Source organism: Bubalus kerabau, chromosome X (genome assembly GCF_029407905.1).
Source record: "Bubalus kerabau isolate K-KA32 ecotype Philippines breed swamp buffalo chromosome X, PCC_UOA_SB_1v2, whole genome shotgun sequence".
NCBI lineage: Eukaryota > Metazoa > Chordata > Mammalia > Artiodactyla > Bovidae > Bubalus > Bubalus kerabau.
The window spans coordinates 5160406-5184194 of NC_073647.1; the positions used below are offsets into that span (position 1 = coordinate 5160406).

Consider the following 23789-nt stretch of genomic DNA (forward strand, 5'->3'; position numbering starts at 1 on the left):
CTCCCTCATATAGATGCCCACCTGGAGGCCATCAGCTTGGTCAGGCACACCTGCATAGGGGTCCTTTCTGCTCCACACAACTTCTCAAGATCATTTGCTCTTCTGACAACCCTTGGGTCTAAATTGTCAATAACCTATTTAATTTCCCTCCCTATGTGACAGACAGAGACAGACTATAGAACAAGCTTTATTGAATTTATTTGCTTTGCATACAGCAGAAATCAAGAATGCTAAAAGAAGCTGAAAACTTATCAAAATGTACCTTTATGCATTAAAAAAGACTTAACCTGTACTTAAAACATATTTTTTTGTTGTTAACTGTGAAAAAGAAATTGTTAATGGAGAGTTCTTACAGTGAAAATAACCTAATTATGGTCCAGCCTGAGAAAAGGGAGGTGTAACAGTTAACCTACCAGGATTACCTGGGTAAAGGCATCTACCTTAATGAACTGTTCACTATGGAAATACAACAGAAATCAAACCCAATCAATCAATCAAAAACCTAGCATTATCAAAAAGGCAAAAATATAGTATAAGGAAAAGTACTTGTTTTATAGAGAAAATGCAAAATCCAGCAAATGATTGTACAGTATCACATTATACCATCATCAGGAAAACCAAGCACCAAGGGTTGAAATTATCTCTGCCACCCTATAGCCTCTGAACTTTTCTTGCATAAGGCAGCATCCTACTCAGAAATTAAAGGCACAGTTATGTCTAGGGCTGCATTTCTGTTTAAACAAAGTAGCTCCATGATGACAGAGGCAGATACCATGAAAGGTGTAATACTAAGACACTTCTGGGTTCCCTGAGAAAATGAGCCAGGTACTGTCCAGGCATCCAGAAGGAGCTCTCCCATAGTGTTTTGTGTGTGTGTGTGTGTGTGTGTGTGTGTGTGTGTGTGTGTGTGTGTGTGTGTGTGGTAGGTTGAGGGGGTGGAATGGAGGGCAAGGACTTGGAGTGAGTGGTTCACTGGGGAGGTGGGAGCTGTCCAGCCTAGTGACTGTTGGGTGTGTGTGCCTCTAGGAATGAGGGCAGGGAAAGGCTAATTCAATCACTCCAGGCTTCCAGTTAGCAGAAAGACCTGTTCTGTGGCTTTGAGAATTCAATCTTGCTTTGAGCCCAAATCTTGTGAAACAGAGGCTGCTGAGGGAAAGCAACAAGAAACTGGGCTACTGGGAGCCTGGACATAAGACAGCTGTCCAGGAGCCTCAGACTTCCTTCGTGGAACGATTCCCATCTGCTTGACTAAAAGCACAGCTTTTGGCCTCTGCTGTGCTGTGCTTAGTTGTTCAATTGTGTTTGACTCTTTGTGACCCCATGGACTGTAGCCCACCAGGCTCCTCTGTCCATGGGATTTCCCAGACAAGAATACTGGAGTGTGCTGCCATGCCCTCCTCCAGGGGATCTTCCTGATCCAGGGATCAAACCCAGGTCTCCTGCACTGCAGGCAGATTCTTTATTGTCTGAGTCACCAGGGAAGCCCCCATCTGCAGAATTTTGAATTTTAAGAGGGCCTTAAGTGCTTTAAAAATAGGATGTGTATGACATGCACTATGCTTCTGAGCAACTACAGAGGACCACAATAGCACTGGTGTAAGAGGTCAAACACTGGAGGGCTAACCCCTCAGAGGAGTATGATAGTCCCTAAGGAATGTTATGCCTCATAGGAAGGTGCTCACAGTCCAGACTTGCGACAGGTTGACATGCGGCATGTGCAAAGAGAGCTCTGTGTAAGTTGCAGGGGTTGGGGGCCCTCAGGGATACAAAGAAGGTGTTTCAAAGGGCAATGGACAGACTGGGGAGCTGGCTGTGCAAATTTTTTCTTGGAAACCCAGAATTTTCACTTCTATCAATACCACCTCTTCTTAGGAGGCTTTACAAAGTCAGAGCAACAACGAAAGAACTAAAGCATTTAATTAGGCTCATAAAACATATAAGCCAGTCCTTGGACCAGATCATCTGGATATTTCCATTAGAATGAATTTATTTGATCAAGGGAAATGCCCACCTCTTAGTTGCTCCAACAAAATGTTTTAGCTTTTTCCCTTCTACAGTCCATGGTCCAAAGTTAAAGATTTCTCAATTCAACAGAAGTGCAAACATTTTACATAGTTTTTATAAAGGAAATGCTGGGTTTTCAGATGCTGGCAGTGACTGTACTGAAGTTTAGACATTCATGGCATCTATTTAATTCAAATAATTATTAGTTTTAATGCCCATTTTAAGGCTCTTATGCTTAATAAAAATGGCTACCGTAAATAATTCACTACATGGCATTAATATAGCTATTGGCAATTATAATTTGAAATGCTGATACTCCACCCAGGAGCGGCTTATTGCATCGTTTCTGCTATACGGCTCCATGCCTCAGCTTTCTTCTTGGCCAGGGAGAACCAGACCGGTTCAGCCGGCTCAACCGGCTGTGGTAGCATGGCTGGAAGTGTAGCAGACCTGGTTTCTTTTTCCATCGAAGGTACCTGAACTATCTTCTCATCTTCAAATCCAACTGGAACCAAACCATAGCAAATAACACATAAGCAGTAAGAAGCCCCAGAGATACTGAAGTATGTTTATGGGATGCATAAAAATTTTCCTCCTTTTAGGTTTCCTCTGGTTTCTAAAAGTCAGTGCATGGGCAATGCTATAGGGTGGTATGTGAAAGGAGTAATGTCAATATGGCTAGAACCACAGAGGCCTGGACATTGGAAGGCCTGAGAGTAAATACCTGCAGCTGTAACTGCTAATCTTCGGGTCGTCATTATTGGACTGTCTTACAGTTTTGAACTGAGACCAGAGCGGAAACATGTTATATGGTATCCGTTCAGTTTTTAAAATTTCAAATAAGGTAATATTGTTTTTGTTTTGCCAATCCCTTATGTTGTATGAAATCACTGTTGATGACTCAATAGGTCCACCCAAGAAAAGTCTATGCTAAATAACATTATATCAACTGCTCCTACTGAGCAGACTACCTCGCTATGCCTCAGTTCTACAAGTACCTCCTTCCTCATCCTGCTTTACGGTTGATTGACTTAGTGGCTTAGAGTCAGCCAGTGGTTCTCAACTCTGGTCACATATTAGAACCACCTAGGGTCTCTTTAAAAATACAAATGCACATGCTATTTCATGAACTAACTGAATTAGAATCTCCAGCAGTGGATCCAAGACCATCTATAATTTTTTAAAAATCACATCAGGTGATTCTAATACATAGTGAGAGTTGAAAACCACTTGATAGGAGTACCATGCCCATGAGAGGCTCTTCATTTGACCTGCTGTGCTGCTATATCATGGCCAGACAGTGGATTCCTAAATTCCTAGTCTAATTTCTTCACGAGATAGACTAAGGAAGAGAACAAAGATGATGCAATATAAACCTATCCTCCCTTCTCCCTGCTCCTTCTAGAAAAAAAAAATCCCTCTGACACATAACTCTACTGGTGAGACCCCATTCGATTTTATCACAGCACAGTGTTTTTCTCAGCTTTCAACATGCCCCACCTCTCATACCCCTGCTCAGAATATGGAGGGGTTGAAACAAGCGTTTTAAATAGTTTTTAAAATTCCAGTACTATTGGGCATTTATACCAGATTATTTTTCACAGTTTCACTGGGAATGTAGAGGGTGAGAAAATACCACTTTGCTGTGAACTAGAAAGTGGCTTGGTATTCTCTCCTTTTGAATACCAGCCACAGGAACGTTCTAGTGCATGATCACAATTTTGTTCCTATACAGATTCCTTGATGGGGTAAAAGACTGAAAGGCCCTCCGAAAGTTACACACTGGACTGACTTATATTAGTCATAATAGTTGGATTTTCCTAAAACAAGCTAATATCTGTATCTAATGGAAGTACCATGAGAGAATCACAAGCTGATTTGGGGGAAGAGACACGTATTGCCTGAGTTTGAAATGGGAAGTTTCACATTCTATGAGAGCTCTTTTGGGAGTTGAGGGATAGGGTGTTTTTTTGTTTTTGTTTTTTTACCTGTTTTGGTAGACTTTGGAGGCTTTGTTGGTGCCGTCTTCTCTTGTCTCTTGACATCAGAAGTGGGAACCATTCTTGGTTGGCTTTCACTTACAAGGCCAGTTCTCTTTAATACAAAAATGAAAAGAGAAAGATCTTATAAGTCCTGATATGAAAATAGCAAATTACTTAGTCAGATCATAGGTGCATGTCCAATCCTGGGTATTATAAGTTCAACATTAACCAAAAAGAAAGAGAGAGAGGTAAGGAAGGAAAGAGCACAGAAAGCACCTAGGTTCAGAATTTAGGATCACAAAATCTAAGCTGGTTCAACTTTATCACCTTTCTGAGCTGTGAGAAAAGGTTATCTAATCATATAAACAGTGTAAACAGGTTAACATGAGAATTACTTAGCCCGACTACAACCTTTTCTCTAGCAGTTTTCCAGCACTTAACAGAAAGCTAAGCGAAATGTGGTGGTTGCAAACAAATCTTATCAATTAATTGGGTTACATAGATTTCTACACAACAAAACTTGTTTACTTTGTGTTCATGCCTTGCATTAGAAAATGATATAACTATAGGTCTTTTCAAAATGGTACAGTTTAAGCTTTTCAAATTAACCTCACCACAACTGATCTAAATTAATTAGTTTACATATCTTAGTGTATTTCCCTCTGACAAAACTTTAACCAAGGTAGACTTTTCTACTTGTATGATCCTGCTCCCATAAAAATAATAATGATGAAATGAAAAGATCTTTAAAGCAAAAAGTGAAAACAGATTTTCACATGATTCTTCAACAAATTCTTTAAGCACTTAAAAGTATAAGAACCTAGACATCTCTTGTTATGTGAACTTCATTGAGTTTTCTTGAGGCTGACAAGAGGGGTCCTCAATCTAAAACTTCTAAAGACATTGCAAATGGGACATTAAAAGCAAGACGTCATCCTATCATGTTCTGATCCATTAGCCTAGTTTATCACATAATTTCACTTTTAATCTATAGGGAGGTGCCAGACCAAACCAAATCAATATGTGGAAGCCTGAACATCAAACATTACCTTTATTTACATAAAGGTAAATCATTATGTACTGATAATGGAAAGGTGCCCAGAAATAAAATGTTAAGTGAAAAAAATTTGGTTTAATTCCACTCATATTTTCTTAAATACATATACATATTTAGAGGCTAAAATATTTGTAAGAATAGTTATTCAACTCACCCCAGTGGTGACCTTTGGGATTTTCTTATATCTACTTATGCCTCAACCAATTTGGAGGAATCCTATTCTAGAATATTTAGAACAGGATTTGATTTATAGAATCTTCTCTATGCACCACTTTTCACAAATCCTTTAGGAACATAAAGTGGGGGCACCTTTCTGTGAGTACAAACCAAGTCTTTCCCCTCAAAAGTCCCTTTGCCTTGATTAATGCACCCAAGGAAGTGAGGAACTATTAGGCAAAATTCCTAATACAAGCTTAATCAATTGGCTCCAATGACCTTTTGGAGTGTTTTGGAGGCTGCTCGAGGTCCTACTCCATATCTGGGTTCTTTCATCTCAGCCTTGGCTGCAGCTCTACTCTTGGGTCTTGGCTTTTTGGGAGGAATGTTGGCCTGGAAGCTCCCCTGCTCCTGCTTTATCGCGGTTATCCAAGCTGCCTCTGAGGCGGCATACTCTGACCGTCGACCAGGAGCTTTTCCTGAGAAAGGAATGAAAGAAAGTAGAACTAAATTGAGGCAGGCTGGGTCTTGAGACTGACTGGGACCTACCCGCAATAATGTCTCAAATGGGATCCTTGTTAACTGCCAAATGAAAATAAACAACATATAGAGAGGGGCCCCATTCTTTAGTGCCTTCCCCACAACTTTGCAAGGCAGGAACACCTTGAGCAGTTAAGCTGCACTTCAAAGTTTGTCAACTGTCCTCTTACTGGTCCCTTTCCCTCCCTTGTCCATTTCTCTTTCTATCCCCAATTCAGGTAGGACAATGGTTGCCAAGTGGGCTCGAGAAGTTCCTAGGAGGCCAGATGATTAGGCCACTGATGTCATTTCTCTAACTCCAAGGAAAATCTTATTGCATCTGTTACTAATGAATCTGTCTCTAATGAAAGTGTGTGGTTATGGATATGGTTATAGGCATGTACAAGACTATGTGATGATAATTCTGAAGGTACAAAGGCTTTTAGAGGAATAAATGCTCAAAAAGTCATCTAGCTCTTGATTCTTAGACATTTCAGGTGAGTTAAGAAGCTGTGGAAGTACAAACATTTACAATAAATTAAGACTTCAAGCTGAGAGTCTGAATATAGTGCTCTATTAATGAGTTGGCTTCAAAAATATACATGGGGTACTTCCCTGGAGGTCCAGTGCTTAAGACTCCATATTTCTACTACAGCAGGTTTGATCTCTGGTCAGGGAACTAAAATCCCACATGCTGAGTAGCAAAAAAAAAAAAAAAAAAAATTAAAAAATAAAAAGGTACGTGGTGTTGAAGGGAGCATAATACATGTAAAGGTATTTTGAGAAAGGCATAAAATCCCATCTGCATGTATATCGGGTAAGAGGGGTGGGGAGATGGTTACATGTCCATTACAGAATGTGGACAAATGTCCAAAGGAGACCCCATTGGGAAAGAGAAGACTTCAAGTTAACCATCTCCAAATCTATTCATCTAGAATAGAGCATTATTCTGCCCCTAAATCCCCAAACCAGCCCTATCAAAGCCACAGGGCAATGGGCAAGGCTAGAACAGACTTCCTCCCACTCAAGACTTTGCTTTCTGGTTCTTCTCTCCTCTTGGTACCTGCTGCCCATCTGGGAAGATAAAGACTCACCTGAAATCCTGTAACCAGGTTGCTTCTTGGCCATGCTTTCAGATTTGGGCCTCCTCTGTTGCTTCTCTGCCAAGTGAGATACTGTGGTGAGGTTTTGCATGGTGCCCAGGGCCCCCTTGGAAGCCCTTCTGATTGGCTGGGCTGTACCTACAGAGGATGAAATTGAGCCCAAGGAGGGTGAAAAAAGCTTGGTAAAACCTTGTTTCTTACCCTTATACTTCTGTGAGGAAGAGGTTCTTCTCAGTTGGACTCCAAAAAGCTTTTCAACATCAGCCCCATTGTTGGATGAATCTGAATAGCTGCTATTTTGATCATCACTCTCAGGAACTTCCTCCTGAGAGGAACTGCTTCCAGAAGTGGGCGCTTGCAAGAAAGGAGCAGTGGCCAGCATGGGCTTGGTAGGGGCAGTTGTGACGTTCTTAGCGAGGTCTTCAGAGCTTTGGCTGGGTTTCTTGATTTTGCTTGGAGAAGCCAGATCTCTGGGTAGAAACCAGCAGCTAGGATCACTCTCCAAAATGGTTCCCTCAGTGGCAGCACTCACGGGACTTGGATAAACCTGTTGCTGATATTCAGGGTCTGCAGGAGCCTGAAAAATTTGTTTGGGAGGCAGATGCCGCTCAGAACGGCTCCGCTTCACAGGTGCACTCACTGGGCCTGTTGAGAGCATCAGTAGCTGAAACTCAGCTCCATCTTTGACTTGGCTGGGGCGTTTGCCAGGCAGCCACTCTTCAGAACTCTTCCATTCTTCAGGAGAGCTCTCAGAAGCTGAGGAGGTTTCTTGCTGGTACTCAGGCTTCCCCAGTGTCTGGGCAAGATGTCTGGGAGGCAGCTGCTCTTTAAAACTGCTCAGCTTCACAGGAGCACTCTCTGAATGGGAGAGGACTTCTTGTAGGCCTTTGGGCTTCCCTGAGCTTGGTAAAAAAGAAATGGCTCCCTCAACATTGGTACTCTCCCAGCCTGAGGAAACTTGCTGCTCGACTTTCGGTTTCAATGATTTGGAAGGTGGATTTGAAGATGAAGGATCCATGTGAGTTCCCTCCTCTGTAGCAGGCCTCTCTGAAAAGACATGCTGTACCATATACTTCACAAATGACTGAGAAGGATGCTTGACAATCACCGATTTCTTAGGTATGACTTCTTTATCAGCCATGCTCTCTAGACGTAAGGACATCTCCAGAACTTTAGACTTTTTAAGCACTCGGCTGGGATATACGGAAGGCAGCGGCCTTCCAGAAATACCCACTTTGGCAGCAGCGCTCTCAAAACTCGATGATATTTGCTGGACTTTCTGTTTCACGATGGAATAGGGATGTTTGTCAGGCAGCAGCAGCTCGGTAGATGCATCCCCTTCAGTGTCGACACTCTCTGGACCTTCAGAGATTGCTTGTTTGACTCCTGCTCTCATCGAGGCCTGAGAAGTCCCTCTGGGAGGCAGCGGTTCTATGGTAATGCTCCACTCGAAGGCAGCACTCTCTGGACCTTCAGAGGCTGGTTGCTCAAACATGGGGATCTCCCAGGACTGCTGGATGGTGGGTCTGGGAGGCACAGGCACCTCCAGACCGCTCCACTCTGTGGGAGCACTCATGGACTCCAGTGGAATGGTCTGTGGCTGGAATTTAGACTTCACCGAGGGCTGGGGAGGTGGCGCCTCCACAAAGCTGCCCTCCTTAACAGCAGTGCTCTCCAAGGTTTTCTGGGCTCGAGGATTTGTCAAGGACTGGGGAGAATATTTGGGGAGCAATTTCTCCGCCAGACTTATCTTCTGAGCAACAGAACCCTCCAAACCTGCAAATACACTCTGTTCAGCTTCAGAATAAGTCACAGAGACTTGTCGCTGGGCTAGAGCTCTCTTCGGGGGCTGAGAATGATGCTTGGCAAGCAGTGGCTTCGTAGAAATGCTCTTCTCAACCACAGCACTTTCCGCACCCATGGAATCTTGGTACTCAACTGCTGGCCTCCCCGCAGGCTGGGAAGGATGTGGGAAAGTCAGCAAGTGTGCAGGCGTGGTCTTCTCAACATCGGGGCTCTCTGGATGTGCAGAGCCTTCTTGCTGAGCTGCTGGTTTCACTGAAGGCTGAGAAGGATGTCTTGGAGGCAGCACGCCTGCAGAAGTCATCGTTTTAAGTGTTATCACTCCTGGATCCAAGGAGACTGGTGGCTTAACTTTTGGCCTCCTCAGGCGCTTAGAAGTCACTCTGGGAGGCAGTGGCTCCATGGAAATGCCCCACTCCATGGCCACGCTCTGTGGGCTTGTGGAGGCGTGTTGCTCGAATTTAGGGCTCACCCAGGACTGGAAAGTGTCCCTGGGAGGCACCTGCCACTCAGAAGCACCCTGCACTTCAGGTATGGTCTTTGAAGCCAGGGAGACTTCTTTGGGGTCTTTAGGCTTTGCCACAGCCTGGGCAGAGGATCCCATGGCCTGGGCAGGGGGTCTGGGGGACCCCTCTTCCTTTGTGTCACTGGCACTGTTGTACTTCTCCACATAGCGATTTGATCCCGTGGAGACGTTGTCTTCAGGCTCCCCCACAGCCTGAGAAGCACATGTGGGAGTCGGTGGCTCATTAGAACCACTCATCTGTCCCAAGGAACCCAATTTTGTGAAGACTTCTTGGCCATCTTTGGACTTGCTCAGGGGCTGGAGAGAGGGTGTGGGAGCCTGGTGCTGCTCAAAATCATGGCCCTCTTTGGAAGTGCTCTTGGAATCAGAGAAGCTAGCTGTGGCTTTGGACTTCCCCGAGGACTGTGAAGAATACCTAGGGGCCTGCTGCTGCTGGAGACTGCTCAGCTCCACAGCTGAACCTTTTGATTCTGGGAAGACTTCTTCATTCCTGTGCATCTTGGGTGGTGGGGAAGAATGTCCAGGAGCCAGCTGTTGCTCAGAATCACCGCCCTCCTCTGAAGTGCTCTTGGAATCTACGATGATGACTGCAGCTTTTGACTTCCCGAAGGACCATGAAAGGCTTCTGGGAGGTGGTCTCCCGGCACAAATGGCTCCCTCCACCAAGGCACTCACGCTCCTGGAGATCCTCGCTGTTATGGCCTGCAGAACACTTCTGGGAGGCTTTTCTTTGAGGGTCTCTTGAGCGGACTTCATTTTAAATTGGACACTTTTCACATCAAAGTCAGAAGCTTCTTCCTTTTCTGGCTGGCTCTGAGAAGGCTCCATAAACATCTGATTGTACACTGCCACCGAGAGAGCATCTTGGGGTGTAGATGGCCTTCTTGCCACATGTGATAGAGCAGCCCTGGCTTCTGGCTTCTTGGCTCCAGAAGTCCCATCTTCATGGGATGGTGACAGACCACCCACCACGGGCTCTTCCATGTCTTCAGGCTTGAGTTGTGATACCGATGCTTTTCTGGTTTCAAAATCTGCATCAGCAATTCCCCTTCCTGGGTCATCTTTACCTGACGGCAGCTCCTGAGGAGTAGTGCTCTCTGTCTGTGGTGTTGTGGGCTGCTCCATGACTTGCTTCTCCAAGGACAGTTGCCAGAAATGGCAATCCCTGGCGTTCTTATCAGCAGGTGGGGACCCAGCTCCATCACTTAGGCCAAGCACTCCAGTGGATTGTTTAAAGCTTCTTCCTTTGGATCCACGCTCACTCATTCCTGAAGTACTTGAGCTTTTCTTTCCATGGCGTTTCATGTATGCTGCTGGAAATGGGTAACTCTGACTCTCAGTAGCATCTGTGTTTGTAGCCGGATCCATTGTCTTCTGTTTAGCAATCTCAGTCTTATTGCTCTGTTCCTGGCCTGAGGCACCTGTACCAAACCGAAGGAAAGGAAAAATGTCTTCTTTTGATTTTCTAAAATAAGAATATTCTGCCTTGTCCCAATTGGTACCTATTTGCTATTGAATTCCCTAGTGTGGAGAAGTAGCTACGCAGAAGATAGAGAACGACTAGGTCACTGTTAGCCTTCTGCAGTTGGAAATTTTTAAATATAAGTGAAATTCAGTTTTATGAACTGATTCCAAGGTTGGCACATCACCATCATATCAACAGTCTGTTCCACCATTAGAAGTGAGACACATCAAAAAGCAATTTTTGAACTTGTAACAACAATTCCCTTTTAGGAAACTGGCTGGGACAGGGTGAAAGGAAATTTTACTTCCTCCTTAGTATTTATATTTTCTACTTAATTCTACTTAATTTTAACATGATATACAGGTATTTTTATTTTTTTAAGAAAGGTGTCAACAGGGGTTATCTGCAAGGTAGGATTATGCCCTCCCCACTTCTGCTTTCAACTCTCTTTATTAAAATAATCTAACATAATATACATGCAAAGAAATTCTTGAAAAGGCTTAACATTTGCACTGATCCACAGGCTTCAGGTCAAACACAAGGCAGCAGTTCTACAGGTTGGTCTTCTCTTCCCTAGTAATATTACTATGTGTGTTCAGTCGTGTCCTACTCTTTGCAACTCCATGGACTGTAGCCCTCCAGGCTCCTCTGTCCATGGGATTTCCCAGGCAAGAATACTGGAGTGGGTTACTATACCCTCCTCCAGAGAATCTACGTCTCCTGCACTGGCAGGCGGGTTTTTTCAGTTCAGTTCAGTTCAGTCACTTAGTCGTGTCCGGCTCTTTGTGACCCCATGGACTGCAGCATGCCAGGCCTCCCTGTCCATCACCAACTCCCGGAGTTTACTCAAACTCAAGTCCATTGAGTTGGTGATGCCATCCCACCATCTCATCCTCTGTCGTCCCCTTCTCCTCCCGCCTTCAATCTTTCCCAGCATCAGGGTCTTTTCAAAAGAGTCAGCTCTTTGCATCAGGTGGCCAAAGTATTGTTTTTTTACCACTCACTTTAATCCCTGGGTGAGAGGGCCTTGGCCACCTCCCCTCCCTCATCATCCACTGGTCTCTAGCTCCATCTAGTGGTTGCACATTTAGAATCTAGAACTTGGCACGGTTGGGGTTGAGGGGTTGGGGGTGCAGGAAGCTGCACTTCAAACCACTCCCATGACATGGAAAATCAATGTATCTGCCCTCCTGGACACCGAGTAAGTTTTATCCTCTGTGTAAAAGGGAGAGCTATTAAAAATAAATATGAAAAGAGGATAAAAAGAAAGTTAAAAGTCACTCATTTAATTTCTTTGTTGTTATATACAAGAGTGTTGTGGTTTTGTTACTCTTCATGGGAAAATGTTTTTAGAGATATCCTGACTTTGAACCCACATGTGAAACCCTTTATGGCAAAAATATGAAATAACCATTTGACTTAATTTGTGGAACAGGAATTTTGGTTTTCCAAGTGTTGCTGGAAATTAGATTGCCATCAGCTGGAGCCAATACACTCACACAAACACACAGAGTGATTTTTCACTCCAGTGATATTTTTTGTTTGGGGGTTTGATAGGTGTTGGCTGCCAAGGGCATCTGCAGCTGTCCAAGCCCTCATTGCCCATGGAAAAGGGAACTGGTCTCACTGTTAACACAAGACCTTTTCTCTCTATTAGAAGAGAAAAGCAACTTTTAAAAACAGACTTTTTTTTCACCAATTCTGTTATTGTTGTCTGGTTCTGTTGCTGTGGGGAAAAGCTGAAGGGGAACTCACTGGCTGCCCTCAGATATCTGGGCTCACTGAAGAACTTGGCATGGACATTAGATGTGGAGAGGATTAAACAAACTGACAAATACGCACAAAATGCCTCTCTGGTTGGAAATTCATTTAGGTAAAATAGGAATCCAGGTATGGCCTTTTACCTAACACAGGTGGCAACTATATTAAATGGGCAGTTCAAACGGAGAAACTTGGACCACATTAATATGCATCTTAAATTTTAAGCCCTCAGAAGACCAAGGATGGAGGCCTGGGCAATTCTCCATTATATAGTTCTTGCCACATAGCACTGTGCCATTAAGCTTGAGTATGTGTTTATGGGTGACGGCGAAGATATGCCAACCTGCGCTGTCTTTTTTCGGCTTCTTTTGGTCAGCTTCTTTCGGTTTGGTTGCGCTTTTCTCTTCTTCAGATGCCACTGGGAGGCTTGGCTCCTCCTGTTTTGGTTTCACCTAGAAGAGGGAAAGACTTTGAATCAGGCTGAAATGCTCTCCACCCAACCCTGCATGGTTGCCAAAGGAAAAAAAGCATCAGGAAAAAAAAATCCTTGCTATCCAAATGGCTGTGTTGGGAGCATAACAATACCATTCACAATGGAAATTATTTCAGTAGTATCCATAACCTGGTGATCATTTTACCTACTGGCAGTACTTCATTTAGATTTGAAGTTTCTGGTTTCTGAGTGATATGCTGCAGGGAACTCTTGAAAACACCCCAGAAACCACTGACCCGCACTGCAAGGCCATCAACCTGATGGTGGGGCTGTGGGGCCTGATAACAACCATGATATACATCTAAAGGCAAACATACAGCTCTATGTTACCACTCGAAGTGCCTTGGTAAACAGACTCAGCTCAAAATCATTTACTTTTGAATGGATCAGGTCAGATAGACCTGGGTTCAGATCTCTGCTCCATCATGTGTTCTGTGTATGCTCTTGGGCAAGTTACCCTCTATATCTCTGTCCACATCTATAAATTAAGAATAAAGGGAACCCTCCTGTGGGACTTGCAGATCTAAGAAATTCCAAAGCAGGGAGCCAGTAGCAGCAGCCTCTCTGTCATAAAGGATCCTTCACACTTTTATTTTCATTCATCCATGTGTCAGGGAGAGAGGCAAAAGGAAGAGCTAGATGCCCTGACCTTGTTAGAGAGTGCTACCCAGGCCTTACCTCAATTAGGCTATGCAGAAAGAAGTCAGAAAGAAGGGTCTTGCTAAGTCTTCCTTCATCAACATTCCCTACGTGTCCAGGTTTGTGGTGAAGTGTCCAGGTGATCATGCATATACAGGACTGGATGTATATGGCCTAGTGATTGATCACCCTCTGCTTGACATTGAACCAAGGAGATTCTCTCAGTGCTACTAGAAGGCCTTCCTCCTAGGCCCACAGTTCTGCCAGCTATTCTTTGATCTTATACTTTATTTTCTTACTAAAGCAAAACTGCAATGTTTAAGCTAGGGGCAACATGATGGGGGTGAAAATAGAACTGAACTGGAAGTCAGAAGATGGGGTTCTGGTCCTACTTCTGCCATTACCAGGGTGTATGACCTTGGACATCTATTTGTGCTTTAATGTCCTTCCCGGTAAAATGCCTGTAACTATTAAATCTTTTCATCTCCTCTATCTCTGATTTATAGCCCTTTACTTATAGCCCAGAGTTAGAGGCTAAAGACTCAGCCAAGTGAATCTTCCAGCTAACTGACACATTCTTTAAAATACCAACTTTTAAAAATTCTTTGTTGTCATTCAGTAACTAAGTCGTGTCCGACTCTTTGTGACCCCATGGACTGTAGCATGCCAGGCTCCTCTGTCATTCACTATATCCTAGAGTTTGCTCAAACTCATGTTTATTGAGTTGGTGATGCCATCCAACGATCTCATCCTCTGTCACCCCCTTCTCCTGCCCTCAATCTTTCCCAGCATCAGGGTCTTCTCCAATGAGTCGGCTCCTTGCATCAGGTGGCCAAAGTATTGGAGCTTCAGCTTCAGCATCAGTCTTTCCAATGAATAGTCAGAGTTGATTTCCTTTAGGATTGACTGGTTTGATCTACTTGCTGTCCAAGGGACTCTCTAGAGTCTTCTCCAGCACCACATTTCAAAAGCATCAATTCTTTGGTGTTCAGCATTTTTTATGGTTCAACTCTCACATCTGTACCTAACTACTGGAAAAAACCTTAGCTTTGACTATATGGACTTTTGTCAGCAAAGTGATGTCTCTGCTTTTTAATACGCTGTCTAGGTTTGTCATAGCTTTTCTTCCAAGGAGCTTTCAATTTTAATTTCATGGCTGGAGTCACTCTCCACAGTGATTTTGGAGCCCAGGAAAATAAAATCTGCCACTGTTTCCATTTTTTCCCCATTATTTGCCATGAAGGGAAATGCCGATGGGACTGAATGACATGATCTTAGTTTTTTGAATGTTGAATTTTAAGCCAGCTTTTTCACTCCCCTCTTTCACCTTTGTCAAAGAGGCTGTTTAGTTCCTCTTTGCTTTCTGCCCTTAGCAGGTATCATCTACATATCTGAGGTTGTTGGTATTTCTCCCAGCAACCTTTTTTTAAAATTTTATTTATTTTTTAATTGAAGGATAATTGCTTTACAGAATTGTGTTGGTTTCTGCCAAACATCAACATGAATCAGCCATAGATATGTATATCTCCCAGCAATCTTGATTCCAGCTTGTGACTCATCTAGCCCAGCATTTCGCATGATGTACTCTGCATATAAGTTAAATAAGCAGGGTGACAATATACAGCCTTGACGTACTTCTTTCCCAATTTTGAACCAGTCCATTGTTCTATGTCTGGTTCTAACTGTTGCTTCTTGACCTGCATACAGATTTCTCACGAAGCAGGTAAGGTGGTCTGGTATTCCCATCTCTTTAAGAATTTTCCACAGTTTGTTGTGATTTGCTCAGTCAAAGGCTTTTGCAGTCAACGAAGCAGAAGTAGATGTTTTTCTGGAATTCCCTTGCTTTTTCAGTGATCCAATGGATGTTAGCGATTTGATCTCTAGTTACTCTGCATTTTCTAAATCTAGCTTGTACATCTGGAAGTTCTTGATTTAATTCTTAGTTTTTAGTAAAAAAATCTTTTTCAAAGGAATTACTTCCCTATCTTCCTAAACACAGATCAGGGAATATAGTCCAACTTTTCCTGATGATTTGGATGAGTAGTGAACATGACCTATTATACTGGATGCTGATACAGTGTGGCCCTGATACAGGTGGGCAAGGTTCTTGATCCCTATACTAAAGGACCCCAGATAGTTTGTGTCATTTCTTTCTGCTATCAACTGTCACTTCTCTTTGGTATCAGATCTGATTTTGGTCTGTGGCCATGTTTTAAACATAATTGGCTTGCCTAAGTGTGCTAGAAAGCATAAGAACTTGGCGACCTGTATGTGACATGGAGAGGTCTTTGGAGGGGTTAATAGCTGAGTTCTGGATGCTTGGCATTGCTGGAAGCCTGACCTCCAAAGAAGTGGAACAGTGCTGCCAATTGTAACTCATGGGTCTTATCTGATTCATAATTAGAAAGAATCCTGATCTGGGCTATGATTGAATATCTTCTACAAAGAGCACTGAGTGAATTCCCAGATACTAAGCCAGTAAGCAATTGCTTAGGAGTTAGGTCACTCTTTCTGCTTTCTTCCATCCCTTTTATGTAAGTTCCATCTACATAGAACATCCCAGGCATACGCTCACCTCTTTCCAGGGCTGTCAAACCTGGGACAGTGTCCTTGACTTTACCATCCCTACTTAGGGTATGGATCCCCCAAACCATACCACTTCCCTAGGAGCAGTTTGCAAAGGTTGGAACTCATCTTTTTGGGGGGTGGGGCATGAGTGCAGCTTGCAGATTCTGCTTCCCTGACTTTATATTGAACCCAGGCCACAGCAGTGAAAATCTAGAATCCTAACCACCAGGGAACTCCTAGAACTCATATTTTCTTATATGGGAGTGTATTCCCAGGCCTCCTGAAGGACTTACAGTCACCTGGATGCTCTTCTTTTGTTTCCAGGGATTTAAAGCCATCTTGTATTGAGCAGCTGTGGAATCCAAACAGCTCTGGGTGGTGGCTGGGGTGTTGAAGCCAACAGGCACCTGGGTGCTGCTGGACAAGGAGGGCATGGCAAACGCGATCAAGGACTGTGAGCGAACCAGTCTAGATGAGGGCTCAAAGGCACTCTGGAGAGAGTAGGAAAAGAGAAATGAGTCAGCTCTGTATGCTGGCCTTGGTCTCAAAGTTAGAAATTCCTCTGGCTGAAGAAACATTCCTAGAGAACTCCTTCATGATCTGCTGTCCCTTTTTCCTACAGCTAGAGTCAAGCTTCTGGTCAATGGACCCATTGGAGGCAAGGTGCACAATTTCAACTGGTTCCCTTGCAGGTGAAAACAAGAAACAAGATGTTCAGGTTGCTCCCCTGCTTAGAATGCATTCAGGAGCTCCCCTTTGCCCTCAGGATAGGAACCCCACCATTATACGGAGTTCACAAGGTCAAAGGTTTTGCATGTTCTCTTGTCTTGTACCCCTCTTATATCAACAGAAGGGGCTGACTGGGGTGAGAGGCACAATCTATGTCAGTAAAACCCATCAGAGCTCAGCGATTTCTCCATAGGAGTGCTCGGAGGAAGGAAGAAATCTGGTTGGAAGAGGGTTTGTCTGAAAGCTGCGTTTGCACAGATAGTACACTACCTTACATTTACAGTTTCTGGATGCAAGGCTGATGGCAGTGCCCAGAGGGATGGAGTGTGCCACCACCAACAGGGTGGGCATGGAGCCTGTCGCCTTGTCCTTGCTATGGCTGGCCTCTATGCCTCCAAACTATCTGGCCAGGGGGCTCCTAGTTGGCTTCCTCTGTAGGACTTTCAAAGTAGTCTCCTCTGGGCTTCTTTTTTTTTAATTAATTTTTTTATTGAAGGATAATTGCTTTACAGCTCCAGGCCTCTTGACATGGCTTTTTCTACACCTTGAAGAGACACCCCAGAGCACCTCTTCTTTCTAAGAAGTTCTAGGTATTTGTGCTAGCAGAAGCCCCTTTGAAGTCAAGGGGATGATCCCTCTCTCTCCTGGATGTCAGTGGCAAATGATGCAGTTTAGCAGGTAGACAGAACTTCCATGTATGTTTACTCACTAGTTCTTCCCAAACTAGCTTTATGCAGTGCTAGGGTATTTGCAGCTTTCACATCCCTTCACATTTTCCCCTGACCGTTATATGTTGATCCAGTGATAACCTTAGTTACTATCTTAGCTCCCAATATGGTTCTTTTATGGCCTGTGATTCCAACACCTGGGGACTTAACATAGCTAGCGGGTCAGACTGGTGATACATTCAGCTCACCATCCTCTTGTTGATTCTAGGAAAGGGAGCGGAATGATAGTTATCTTTGTGGGGCCCATCACACAAAATATAGAGTGGTCCCAAGCCTTTTCTAACTTCTTTAGGTAACTGCCATCCATGAATTTATATAACAACACCTCATCCTGACACTATTAATTTATCTTTAGCTTGTGTTATCTCTTGGAATTATGAACTTAATACTCAGTATACAGACTAGTGGCTCTTGTTTTATTGTTCTGAATACTTTTTTTCATGCTTCAGAGTAGTCTTAGGGTTCTGGTTTTTGGGACTGGATGGCAACATCTATGCCCCCACTAACTTCACGTGATCTGTCTCTCCACTGCCTCTCTGATCATGGTTTTTTACCATTTTATGTTCCAGATCCAATGTTGGTTTGCTGTTCTTCAAACATTCCTTGCATACTCTTCCCTCAAGGCATTTTCACTTGCTGTTTCTGCGCTTCCCCCATGTCAGTGTTAGCTCACTCACTCCCTTCAGGTCTGGATACAAAAGCCACCTTCTCAGTGACACTTTCCCCAGCCAACTTATTTGAAATGTCAGCCTTCTACACTGACACTTCACAATCCCCCTCCCTGGGTTATTTTTTCCTTCTTGGCACTTTTTATCACTGTCTAACATACTGTATGTCTTGCCTATTTTCTTGTTTATTGTCAATATCATGCCCCCCCCCACTGCAATATAAACTCCATAAAGAGTTTTCATCTGTTTTATTTACTACTGTATTCCTAACACCTACAACTGTGCTTAGTACACAGTAGTTGCTCAATAAATGTTTGTTGATCGGGTGAATTAATTATGTTAAAAGCTCCAAAGAGACATTGACCTTCTGAGAGGTCGTCAGAAAAAAGCTGCTCTGTTCTCTGTATCATTTTAGTTATTCTTTCTGAGACTCACTAACTCCAGCCAAAGATAGATGGAAAAAGTCTCAGCAGTCTGTGGATCTAGAAATAGAGTTGCTAGAGGATATCATGGTATTCTAGAGGATACCATGTAACCTACTTTGCATGAAAACTAACATATTATGCCTATTCAACAAGTAAATGTACACTTAATAAAGAAACATATTCAATTCAGTTTTCATCCCAAATTTTGTAGCATAACACTATAGGTAAAAGCACTGTTTCATGAAACGCATTCTATAGCATAACAAACAAATCGGGCTCAGCAAAATTCTAGCAATTACTAGATTGAATGTATGCAGGAGATAGCTTATCTGTTCCGAATCACAGCCTAAGCCAAGAGTCCGTCAAACTTAATAATGGCCACTAGTCTCCTTATGCCTGATGGAGTGTCATTAAGGAATATTTGAGCATTCAGTCTATACACAGGCCCACAGCTACCCTCAAACCTGGACAAAAAATGAGAGTGTGAAGCCATCAAGCATCATCTCCACCTGATTATGGCACTCAAGCTCAGGCATGTGATTCAAAACAGCCCTAAGAGCATCTCTGTGGTTGGGTTTAGAATATGTAAGTTGTATATATTTTACAACTTCCCTTAAACTCACCAGTGAATTAAATAAACTATTCAAATAAGCTCTTGGGAATGCTGGGCAATATTTCTCAAAATATGGTCTGGGAATCCCCCCCAGTATGAGAATCACCTGGAGTGAGTGCTAGAAAAGCACTTTTACAGACACATTAAGATCTGATGAATAATACTATCAGGGGAGGGGGGCCTTAGAATAGGCTTAACAGGTTCTCCAAGTGAGTCTTCTGGGGGCTAGAGTTGTGAACCACTGTCTAGTCCTCTGCCATGAAGAGAAAGGCTCCTATTTTTCAAACAGAAGCACAGCAAGCTCCTAAATAATCACATCAGGTGCCTTAGAACAGGAGGCAGCCATATCTGCTCCCTCTGGGAAGCGGGGTTCCTTCTTAGGCCCTGCTTTTTCCTCCAGCCACATTAGTCAGGAGAAACCTAGAAAAGTTACCACAGGAATCAACCACAGGATTTTCCAGGCTACCCAGGAAAAACAAACTGAATCCTTTCCTGAAAGAAAACAAGTGCAGGAAATGGGACTCCCTCCTCTATTTTTCCTTTGCCACCCCTCCTGCAACCCCACTCCTCCTTCTCTGCGCTCGGAGACCCAACACACCCAAGGTGCATATTATTCAGGAAGGCCAAGACGTTTTCATTCCTTCTCCTGTGATTTAGAGGGGAGTTAGCACAGACAGCTTCTAATTAACAGCTGGATTGAAATGAGCTCCTTTCACCTCAACATCTGGGAGATGTGCCAGGCCTGGCAGCTACTAACCCAGAACCTTCCTGGGGAAGGAACCTGGGTCAGGACTTAGAGCAGGGGAGGGGATCCTTCAGCACTGATTGGGAGGGGTGCTGGACAGTCATATGCTGTTAGTGGGGGTAAGGAGTGCTCTTTGAACAATTAAAACACATTTTAGCTCCTTTCCCCTTTCTGTCAAATTTCTGGACCCTGTATAAAATTGTTCAATCAAACATGCACCCTTTTGATCATCCTTTTGATGGTTTCTTTGTCTGTTGTATGGTTCCAGGGTTTTCCCATTTTCTTTTAACTATTGATAAGAAACACTTGAGTGGGGATAGAGAGACGTTTGGCTGCTGCTTGGAATATCAAACAAATCAAGCTCAGCAAAATTCTAGCAATTTCTAGATTCAGTGTGTGCAGGAGATAGCTTATCTGTTCCCAATTGTTATATCTTAATAATGCCATTACCTGGTGGCTATTTAGGCCAGATTTTATCAAGCCTTTGGGCTGAAAAGCTGTCACTTTAGGAAAAAAACTCACTCTGAAACTATCTGGGAGGTTTTGACACTGGGAGGCTAGGGAGCTAGGTTCTGTATGAGCCATTCAGCTGAAAGTAGTAAGTAGTATTTGGCAAGTAGTCTTTGGAACATCTCCAGAAGAAGCAGCAGCTCTTGGTGGGAAAAGTGGTTCTCAGTAGGAGACTTCTCTGCCATGGTATGCTCGCACAGGATATGACTGGCTGTTAGGACTTTAATTTCCCAAGTGTGTCAAAGTGCATTATGTGCTCATTCCTGGGAATTCCTGTGCAGCTGCAGCCTCACTCAGAATTTCTGTTTCATAAAAGGTGTTGTGCCATTTTGCCATCCTGAACGTTGTAGGAGGTAGAATTTCACATATTCCCTGGAGCTCCCTGCTATCTAAAGCTCCCCAGTTTCTTAAGTAGTATAGAGAATAAGAACATGAACTTTGGAGTCAAAAAGACCTGAATTTGAGGGCCTAGCCAAACCATTTTTAAAACTGTTTGAGCTCGGACAAGTTACTTAACCTCTTTGAGCCTCAGTTTCTATGTCTTTAATATATGGATAATAATAATATACACTTTAGTGTGCTGTTTTTAAAATTAGATGAAATGATACATGTGAAGTGCCTTTCACACAGGAAAATCTGAGCAAGTATTAGCTGCTATTGTTATTGGTGGGCATTGATTGTCCAAATTTAGAGAACTGCTAGAGTCCACGTGGCTGAGTGAAAACTGGTATGAATTTGGGGAGGAATCCTCAGTTTGAGTCCCAGCTGTATCTCTGATTGGCGCTGTGGCCTTGGTCAAGTCATTTCACCTCTCTGAACCTCAGTTTTTTCCACCCAAAATGGGAATAATAGTATCTTCCCTATCTACGTTTCAGAGTTTTTGAGAGAATGAAATGCACCTATATCTATGCAAAATAACTTTGTAAGCTACAAATTTATATGCAGCAATGGGGAAGTGGGCATTAAGCTCTCTTCTGATATATCAGAGGATTTTTAAGAATATTGTTCTGGGCTTTGGAGACCTATTTGTAAGTAATAATGGTGAATTATGAAGTAAGCTATCATGGGCAAAGCAATTTGGAGGCCTATTTGTAAATAATAATGGTGAATTATGAAGTAAGCCATCATGGGCAAAGCAAGAGACATGATAAGGGGAGAACCTTGCAGCAATCTAAATGAACTCTTCATTAGCCAATACAGTGGAATAACTGGAAGCTACTTAACCACCACCATGTTAAATGTTAGCAACACTTATCCTGCAATGGGACTAAAGTCTAGGCATTTAATCAGCTCAAGCTTTAAGCACCAAAATAACTGATACAGCTCTTTCTCAAGAGTGAAAATGCATGACTTCTTTTCCATACAATTGTTTTTCTCCATAAAAAGCCATATTGAGGAAAAATATTCTACGGACTCATTGGGGAATATGAAGTTGACTCACTGAAGAAGATGAACCGGGTTGGGAAGGTAGCAGGGGTCAGGGAAGCTCTAAGTAGGAGGCTCCTCTGGTCCGAAGATGGGGAAGAAAGAGGGGGCTTTGCTAAACTGGAACTGAAAGGGACAAGGCACACAACTCTTTACCCAAGGAAGTGTGGAAGAAGTAGTCTTAGACAACAAGGCCTTAAGGCAGTCCTTCCCATTCTGCCCCAGGGGTTTTGGAGGAAAAAGTAAGCTTTGGGTCCTTGAGAGATAACATGTATTTCCCTGTGTCACCAGTAGGAGGCAGCAGCTCAGAAAAGAAAGAAGAAAACAGCAAACTTGGAAAGACTGAGAGGGTAGTGTGTGTTAGTCACTCAGTCATGTCCGACTCTTTGTGACCCCATGGACTGTAGCACACCAGGTTCCTCTGTCCATGGAATTATCCAGGCAAGAATACTGGAATGGGTTGCCATTTCCTTCTCCAGGGGATCTTCCCAACCCAGGGATTGAACCCAGCTCTCCTGCATTGCAGGCAGACTCTTTGAGAGGATAGAGATTTGGTCATCTTTACTCTGACTTCTCTATTTGATTTGGTTTTCTGCCTAGCTCCCTACTTGATGCTTAGTGAGAAGGCAGTTGGAGCTGGGTTTGTGGGGAGGCCTTTGGGGATATAAGAGACAGGGGTGTCATAATTTATGAGAAGCTCAGAGAAGCATCCAGGCCAGCACATCTGCTTGGGATGGTGATTAAAGCTCCTTCATGGGATGCTACTGCTGCTGCTATTGCTACTGTTGCTGCCACATGTCCCCTCCTTGTATTCACCCTCCTTAACTAATAAACCAGAGCAATAACTTAGCAGAAATAGCTAAGAAACTCTCATGCTTGGGAGAGCATCAAAGATTAGAATTTCTTCCTGTAAGCCCAACATTTAACCTATAACAACTTGACTCAATTCTTGAATTTACTAATAGAGAGTTTACTACGTTAAGCAAGACAAATGTTTAGACTGATGTTAGGAAATGTTGACTATAAATATTTTAACTCTATTCATTAATCTATAAAATATATAGTTAGCCTACTCAAAAGAAAGAGAAAACTACCTGTTTTAAAATATTAATTTTCTTAAGTGTAATCCCCAAGGTAACCACTAAGAAAATAAAAATATATAAAGAAGGAAATGAGAAGGGAATAAAAATAGTACACTGAAAATTCTAATTAAATCCAAAATAAGGGAGGGCAGTCCTAAGATGGCAGAGGAATAGGACAGGGAGACCACTTTCTCCCCCACAAATTCATTGAAAGAACATTTGAACGCTGAGCAAATTCCACAAAACAACTTCTGAACACTGGCAGAGGACATCAGGCACCCAGAAAGGCAGCCCATTGTCTTTGAAAGGAGGTAGGACAAAATATAAAAGATAAAAAGAGAGACAAAAGAGTTAGGGATGGAGACCCATCCCAGGAAGGGAGTCTTAAAAGAGGAGAATTTTCCAAACACCAGGAAACCCTCTCACCAGCAGGTCTGTGGGGAGTTTTGGGATCTCAGAGGGCAACATAACTGGGAAGAAAAATAAATAAATAAATAAATAAAACCCACAGATTACGTGCCTAACAGCAACTCCCAGCAGAGAAGTAACCCAGATGCTTGCATCCACCACCAGCAAGCAGGGAGCTGAACAGGGAGGCGTGGCTGCATTGCTTAGGGTAAGGACTGGGCCTAAATGCTCTGAGGGCAATCTGAGGGAGCTAACATGAAATAGTAACCCAAACTGTGGGATAGCCAGAGAGAGACAGAGAACTATCCTGTGAAAAGCCCTAACCTAAGGCACTGCTGGGCCCATTCACAGAACAAAGGACTGAGCAAATCCCAGAGGAG

General features: G+C 43.3%; 1 protein-coding gene across 8 annotated transcripts in view; it reads right to left on the minus strand.

Annotated features, from left to right (window-relative positions):
• Positions 1–1347: 1347 nt before the first annotated feature.
• Positions 1348–23789, minus strand: part of KIAA1210 (KIAA1210 ortholog) — a 77031-nt gene continuing 54589 nt past the window's right edge. For 5 of the 8 annotated variants that reach the window (XM_055564005.1, XM_055564000.1, XM_055564002.1 and 2 more), the window contains 6 exons: positions 16370–16567; positions 12720–12828; positions 6813–10571; positions 5479–5678; positions 3993–4098; positions 1348–2509 (listed from right to left, as the gene is read on the minus strand). In XM_055564005.1, coding sequence (XP_055419980.1) covers positions 2337–2509; positions 3993–4098; positions 5479–5678; positions 6813–10571; positions 12720–12828; positions 16370–16567 — 4545 coding nt within the window. In that variant the 3' untranslated portion in view covers positions 1348–2336. The remainder of the gene's footprint in view (positions 2510–3992; positions 4099–5478; positions 5679–6812; positions 10572–12719; positions 12829–16369; positions 16568–23789) is intronic. The other 3 variants (XM_055564006.1, XM_055564001.1, XM_055564007.1) reach the window with 3 other exon arrangements.